Source organism: Olea europaea, chromosome 18 (assembly GCF_002742605.1).
Source record: "Olea europaea var. sylvestris chromosome 18, O_europaea_v1, whole genome shotgun sequence".
In the NCBI taxonomy this organism is placed as follows: domain Eukaryota; kingdom Viridiplantae; phylum Streptophyta; class Magnoliopsida; order Lamiales; family Oleaceae; genus Olea; species Olea europaea.
Genome location: NC_036254.1, coordinates 29,739,816 through 29,747,667, shown reverse-complemented (window position 1 = coordinate 29,747,667; position 7,852 = coordinate 29,739,816). Strand labels below are relative to the sequence as shown.

The window sequence follows — 7,852 nt, the reverse complement described above, 5'->3', positions numbered from 1 at the left end:
AGCATCGTGAGGGAGGTAAATCGCAGGTTATGCCTCCAAGGGTACAGGGTGGAAGGCTGCTTGTACACTTGCACTTACCCAAGAGCTAAATCCATATTTCAAGATTCGAATCCTTGACGCGACAGCCTCAAGTAAAGCTGGATTTCTCCACCCTCCCCTTTTACCACTTGGAGATGTGCCCTGGGGGCGATTTGGAAGAAAACCTTAGGTTTATGTAGCGTTGCCCATGTTGTAGAAAATATTGTCGAGGCACGTGATACTTAATTTCATGGCTTTTGTCTGAAATTCTTCATTTGAGTTCTTGGGGTTTTGGGTATGGTGCTTAAGGTTTCTTGTTTATTTATATGAATTTATTGAATGATTTGATATGTTCAGAGATGGATGAATGAATTATCTTCGATCAATTGTGATCAATAGAATTTTATTTGTAATTGTTAATTTCTAATATGTAACAAGATAAGTGAATTCCACTTCCACGTTTATCATATTGCTTTAATTCTCGTCACAATCGGAATAAACTTTGTTAGCTCCAATTTTGAGACATTGATGTAGACTCCAGTATAGGTGGTCACATTTAATAGGATCAATTAAATTAAACATATGATATTGTTTTTAAGTGAATCCATAATTTAATATCATTCAGTTATCATCTGAATTGGTGCTTGATACTAGTGATATTGAATAATATTACTTTTTAAGAATTTAGGTGGTGGCACCTTAGGAGTAAAATTATGGATTTGGTAAGCAGTTCATTTCAATAAATTTTATTAACATTATTTTAATGGGAAATTCTCACCTATAGCTCCCCAAACATTGCCGCGTGATTCACTTGGGTCCTCATACATTTTTTCTCTCTCATTTAGGGCCCCAAATAATCATACTTGCTGCGCTTAAGGACAAATGGACGATGATTGTTCAACTTTTGGTCTAATTGTCACTTGAAAGGCTCGTAATCCATTCTTTTAAGGGTATTTTTGTCTATCTATAACCCATGCTCACATTCTTTCAAGTGAAATTTAAACGATTTAAGGCCATATTTAAACACGGACCAAACACGACATCTTAAAGACCTAATGTGGCCAAAATTTGAATGGGAATTATTTGAATAGATTAATCTATATTCTTAAGGGTAAAGTGGAAATAATGTATATATGCACAACTAGCTCTTTTATATAAGTAATAAAATAACATAATGACAGAACCATAGTAGTTGAAAGGAAAAAAATGCACAGTTTGGAAAGTAAAATTATTATGAACAACTATTTTATAATGCACATCTTCGAAAGAAAAGTATCATTATTTTTTTTCTTTAAATTAGTTGAAAGCTTATATCGACACTATTTTTTTATAATCTACAAATCTAATATCGATATTCGGTATAATCAATATAATATATTTTCGCGCAGACTCCTTTTGACTACTATGTGCTGGAGGCTTGAAGCCACGGCTAAAGCTTTTCACGCATTGAAGTTTTATTCCACTTTTTCTATTTTGCTCTTGTCTCCATTACATTGGAGGGTCAAATCAACCACAGGAAATTCAGAGCAGAATAATATTTGAAGTCATCAAACACTGGATTCGTTAGTACTATAATAAGTCAAGCCTTCCCCTATCTTCAGAAGAACAAAGGCCTGGTCTCAGAGAGTACACATAGCAGAAAAACCTCCCCCACCAATAACTAAAATATAGATTCAGTTATATGAACCCGTTTATACCGCTCTTCTCAGTTCATTGCTAGATCTACGAGAAAATCTATCAGAAAAAGGCGATTCCACCGATGGGCCACGACAATGATGGAGTTGTGGAAAGGCAACTTGAGGCTCCTATGCCATGGATAGGCATGTATGTTGCAGCAGCCTCTCTAGTCTGCTCTCTGGCAATGGCAGCCGACGTGTTCCATGGATTCCGAACCAAGAAGTTATGGTTCCCATCGAAGTATTTCGCGATCAATGCTACTTCTTTGTCATTATTAGCAGTGGCAATGAAGCTGCCCGTTGATCTTTCGACTCGTATGTGGGCTGGTGCTGATAGGCTTGCAAAGGTCACTAGCCTAATTTTCCTGTCAACTGCTATGGGAAACTTCATGACATCTTTGGGATCCATGAATGATAAAGAGATTCTGCTAAATGTAATTGCTTTAGCCATGCTTGCTATCACAGTCGTTGTTAATGTCTGTATCCAAATCATCCAAATGAGGCATTTTCTGGACCATCGAGAAATGTTGGTCGAGGAAATTATAGCTAATTTGTCCATCCTCTTTTTGCTTGTTATGTTATCTGCTTCAGCTGTAATTGTCCCGACGACCAAACAATATCTCGAATTGAAGTACCAAGAAATGGTGAAAAAGGCTTCAGAGGAAGAACTCGAGCAGCCTGTCGACTTTGAGAAACTCTCAACGGACAAACTGCGACAAATGATCAAGAAATGCTGGGTGATGGCAGAAACTAGTAGCCCTCAATTCGTGATTGTACGTTCTGTGACCTGTTCGACTTCTAGCGTCATTTGTCTGGTGATTGCTTTCATTTTCGCAGAAGCTCAGGCTCACACGGCCGCAAAGCATAAATCATTCATCGAAACAGCTTCTAGCTATGCTTGGTCGACAACTTGGATAGAACTTGCACAATCTGCTGGAGTGATTTTGGGTACAATTGCCCATGGATTCAGATGGTTGACTGCAGTAAATTTCGCTCACTCAGCAAAAGGCCTGATGAGCTTTAAGACTGCATTCAAAATCGAGAGTTACTGGACACAGAGGCTGGTGGAGTGGAAGAAAAGCTCTTTGCCATTGGAAATTAGAGACAGGAAGTGGAGAAAAGTTCTTCATGGTGCAAAAGGACTAGTTCTGAGTTTTGTTATTAAAGTTCAGATCTTGATTGTCCTACACAGCAAATTAGTCCAACTTATCTCTGTATGTTTTGTGAGTCGAATCATCTTGTGTTTCCACTGCATCAAAGGGTTGAAGAATAAATCCACCTCTAGCACATCCGATATTCATGGGTTTTCAGAATCGGAATCAGGGGTTGATACAGAACAGGATCTTGCCTGTTATGTTCTGCTACTAGAAGGTGAAGTCGAGCAGCCTCCAAAGACTCTTAAAAACATCTGCAACAAGGTTGATGAAGTGATCGAGACGGGCAAAAATCAGCAACGGAAGAACCTGAAAAACCTTTTACTTAAAATTGAAAACTTCAGCAGCTTGACAGGAATTTATGATTATCAAGTACCCAATCTGCATTCTCAGGAACCTCCTAATTGCTGGTCTTTACATCTCGTGACCTTGACAAGTATTGCAATAGCACTTCCAAACGTTCCAGTACACAGTACTAAGTGGTTACTTACCAGCGTTAATGAAGGCATGTTCTATGTAAAACTTATCGAGAAATGCCTGGATAGAAATGGGGTTCGACTAAACATCCGAAATGCATCAGATGTCGTGTGGGTAGAAGTCGAACTAGATCAAAAATGGCTATGCAAAGATCTCCATGAAATGTCTAATAAAGGCCGAAACTCCAAGGAGACATTACAAGAACTCTCTGATCAAGCGGAAAACACAGTAATGGAGTTCAAGAGAAATGCGAATGATTGCCGTATGAAAAACCCTCTTAATTGGCCAGTCGAGGTTATAGCTGCTAATTCAATGTACAGAATGACAAGAACTATTTTACTAGTACTTGAAAGCGAGGATCACCTAACGGATGAAGGCTTATTCAACCAATTATCCACAATGATAGCAGATGTAATGGCAGCATGTCTAAACAATTTAACGCGTGTTATAACCATGAAATGTCAGCAGAATGCCATAGAAGAGAGGGAGAAGAGTGTCCATCAAGCAGCTCTCCTGTTAGGTCAAACTGAAGAAATTCTCCATATTCTTCAGCAGCATGAAGAACGTAGTTCGAATATGGAGAAATCAGCTTATATCGAAAAATGGCTTGTACTTATGGAGCATGGAAATTAGGATCACCTGATTTTCACATTTATAGTGACTGGTAATAGCAAAATCCATTGTAGTTCAGCGAAAAGCATGTAAGACAGAGGCTGACTCCAATCATATAGGCAAATAATTTGTAAAAGGCACCAAGTATCTCAGTGCCTTCTTTGTGTAAAAACTCAAAAAATTCATTAACAAAGCTTCAACAGCGTAGAATTGGACTGTTTGCTTCTCCTGATTATTCATATTCTCTGCAAGTTATTTTCTTTCATAATATTAAGCATAACAATTTTAAAAAGTAAAGAGAAGCTCAAATTTGTATTACAGAGTTAACAGAGATAACTTGCTCGATATTAGATTGCATTATCGAAGTTCTTGCAAAATTCAACAGCACGGCACCACTAGTATTAGACAGAATATCAAACAAATTCATCCACTTGAATAAGCCGGCAGCACAATGCTAAACTGAAGCTATGCTTCAGTATAACGTGCAAACTATCTACTGAATGACAACTGAAGTTCAGCACTCTCAAACCCTTTTCTCTAACAAAACCCCCTTTACTATCCTCCGTTATCAAGATTTTTTTCCAAAATTCAATAGATTTTTACTCACATTATGCATCTTATTCCTATCATTTCATAAATCATAAAATAATTTTCGAAAATCAGTTTATGCATTTTCCGCATTCAGTAAAACATCTTAACGTGTAAACTACCTCCAACTTTCTGCCTAATATCTTGTTTGCTGACCGGAAACGCCTTCAATGATGGCACTATTGGAAACTGGAACAAGAATTAGCCGGAAAAAAAAAAATTCTTTAATTCAATCACCTAGGAACTTTCGACGCAGAACGGAAGTAAGAAAAAACAAAAAATTTACCAACGTAAAACTTGAAAATAAGAAAATTGGAATTCTCCAAGAATGAAACTTGTATATTATTCACTGATCATGGAAAACGTTCCAAAAGCCATTAAATAGGCATTACAAGAAACCCTAAAAGATAGAAAAAATAAAACGTTCCAAAAATGGCGAAAATTCAAAACGGGAAATACGGAAATTAATTATTCGGAGGCCTAAACGAAGGGATTTAGCTAAAATCCCGAGATCTTGGGTCCACCCCGAGTCCAATTTCTCGGGTCGTTTCCAATCAACCTGCCAAATTTCAGCCCATTCCGACACCGTCGCGACAAATGACAAAATTGCCCCTGGTGCGATTTTTCTTTGTTAATTTTCTGTCCAACACTTTTTCAAACTCCAAAGCTAGTTGTCCTATATCAACTTTGCTAGATGTTCACTGTTCACGTGTATGCTATAATCAATCAACATAGATTTAGAATTTGCCTAAATAGTCATTTGATTTCCTGATTGGATCTGAATCATTTACCTTCAGCTTTTGCTGACTCGAAATTTCTGAATGATGATACTCCAACATGGAACTTCACCTACCATCAATTTGCTTCTACGGATTAGAAATTCAATAGTAATCTGCAATGTAATTTGTGAATGTAACTGCGGAAACTGTGGTGTTAATGTGTCTCAACAATGATACCCCTTTGAACCTCAACAATTATCATTTGCTACTATGGATTCAAAATCCAAAATTGGAATAATTTGCAGGGTAATATTTTTTAAAAAGTAATGCATTTTTTGCTTTTATGTCTGGGATAGTGGCTTTGAATCAGGACTCTTTACACGTCCAATGATACATAGCTTAAGTTAACAAATCTTGGTATTATTGAATGAATAAACACCTTGTAGCATTCTTCAAAATTATTATTATTATTATTTGTTTTTATACATGAGTAATTTTGCAAGAGAAAAACCTATATTTTCAAAGTTCAGATCGAGCAATGACTCGAAAAGTGTCAAAGGTCAAAAGTTCAAACAAGATCGGATGGTAGTTGAGCTGATTGTGTGCACATGTATATAAGTTATGCTTATATAGGAGCGGTAACACATTTATCCAATTTAGACTTGTATAAAGGTAATCTTTGACACTAGTGAAATATTCTTCTAAAATATTGATATGTCCAAAATTTTAAATTTTTTTCATGAGTAACAAAATAATATTATTCTTGAATATTTATGTAGTTGGATTGTTTTTCTTTTGGAATAATTCATGAAATCAATCTTAGCAAATGGGAGAGTTTGATTTGGTACTGACATGGGAATTCTCGAAGTGCCAACTTTATATCTTTCTAAAACTTCGTGGGTTCTGTACTCTAATTGGTATCTTGTTCCTCAGTCCAGTGTTCTAATACACTGAATAGTCAGGATTATACAATATAAGTGTCAAGGAACAAGAATAATTCGATCAAATTGAAAAATAAACTGCAAAAAATTAAAGTTGAACACCAAAGAATTATTTCGACCGAAGCCCCTGAGATTCGATGACCGCTTCTAACACCTACATCCCTTGTTGAGCATCCAAAAAAGGGGATTATGCTCTGTTGTACTAATAACAGCCCAAAATAGCAACAAAATTACAAATATTCAGAGAGATGAAAACAAAACATTTATCTTTCAAAAATGCATGGATAGCACTCAAAGATCTACCCAGAAATCTTCACAAAACCAAAACCAACAACAATGGAATCACACAGATTCACACAATATTCACTCAGAATATTACACAATTCAAGGTTTATGCGATCACTCCATACTTAAAATCATAGATTTTAAATAGAAATTACAAAGTAAATCGAACCCCAGCATCTCCCCTTTTCTCTCAAGAATCCGAAGAGCCAGACAAATGAATTCAAGTGAAAAAATCAAAGAGTCCACTGTCCAAATGAATCGTCATAAGGGAGCCAAAGAATCATTTTGGATTCACCTCATCAGCCAATATCACCACACGTGTTTACCATCCAGAAAAAGACGTTTAATACTTATAAAGGCGTGCTTCATAAAAACATGGTTTCAACAATTAGCAATTCTGGGAGCACCAAATGAGAGAACCAGGGTTTGACTCCAACAATATATGTAAGTTATGCTTATATAGGAGCGGTAACACATCTGACTTAGACTTTTATAAAGGTAATTTTTGATATTAATGCAATATTCTTCTAAAATATTGATATGTCCAAAATTTTAGATTTTTTTCTTGAGTAACAAAATAATATTATTCTTGAATATTTATGTTGTTCGATTGTTTTCCTTTTGGAATAATTCATGAATGGGAGAGTTTGATTTGGTACTGAAATGGGAATTCTTGAAATGCCAACTTTAAATCATTCTAAAACTTTATGGGTTCCATACTCTAATAGGATTTTTTGGGTTCCATACTCTAATAGGATTTTTTGAACCGAAAATAGTGTAATTGAAAAATGATGAGAAAATTGCATGTTTAGTCCCAAATTATGACCTATACAGCATGATGACCATCCGCACAATTTTCTTCATATTATTCATGTTAAGTCGCGCTTCTTAAAAAGCAACAAAACAATAACACCTGAAATATAGACAAAAGTACGATGTTTTTTCCAGAGCATTGATACAATACTATGCTTTAAATGTTGATATGCGTGACATTGTGCTTATGCATGAACAGTATAAAAATATTCTTGTAGAATAGTGATACGTTGCAATTATAAAATATTCTTCTAAAATATTGATGCTAAATTAATGTTCCTCCAAGAGTGATAATAAAATATTCTTCTGGAAATTTGATAAGTAGTAAAATACATCTAAGCAAATATGTCTATCATTAAATGGGATAGTTACGAACTTACAAGGATGTAATCAAATCCGATGAGTACAGATGTTTTTTTCCTCTCCACATTGATAGAAGTAGATAAACGGGAATTAATTCTAACTCCCACATGAGGAAAAAAAGTAAAAGACCACAAAGAATAAAATATATCCGTTGCTCTTATACAATTCAAAGAAGAGAATACTAACGTTTTCTTTTAAAGGGGGAA

General features: G+C 35.6%; 2 protein-coding genes across 2 annotated transcripts in view; both read left to right on the top strand.

Moving 5' to 3' along the window:
• The window catches only part of LOC111366986, an 8,438-nt gene extending 8,021 nt beyond the window's left edge, over positions 1-417 (top strand). The window contains exon 2 of the mRNA XM_022987662.1: positions 376-417. Within this exon, the coding sequence (XP_022843430.1) occupies positions 376-417 (42 nt within the window). The remainder of the gene's footprint in view (positions 1-375) is intronic.
• Positions 418-1,777: 1,360 nt separating this feature from the next.
• On the top strand, positions 1,778-3,958 carry LOC111366985. Its single transcript, XM_022987661.1, has one exon. It carries the CDS (start codon positions 1,778-1,780, stop codon positions 3,956-3,958), a length of 2,181 nt encoding a protein of 726 aa, XP_022843429.1.
• Positions 3,959-7,852: the final 3,894 nt, after the last annotated feature.

Coding starts and splice junctions, on each gene's coding strand:
- LOC111366985 (XM_022987661.1), top strand. CDS start 1,778: ATGGGCCACGACAATGATGGAGTTGTGGAAAGGCAACTTGAGGCTCCT.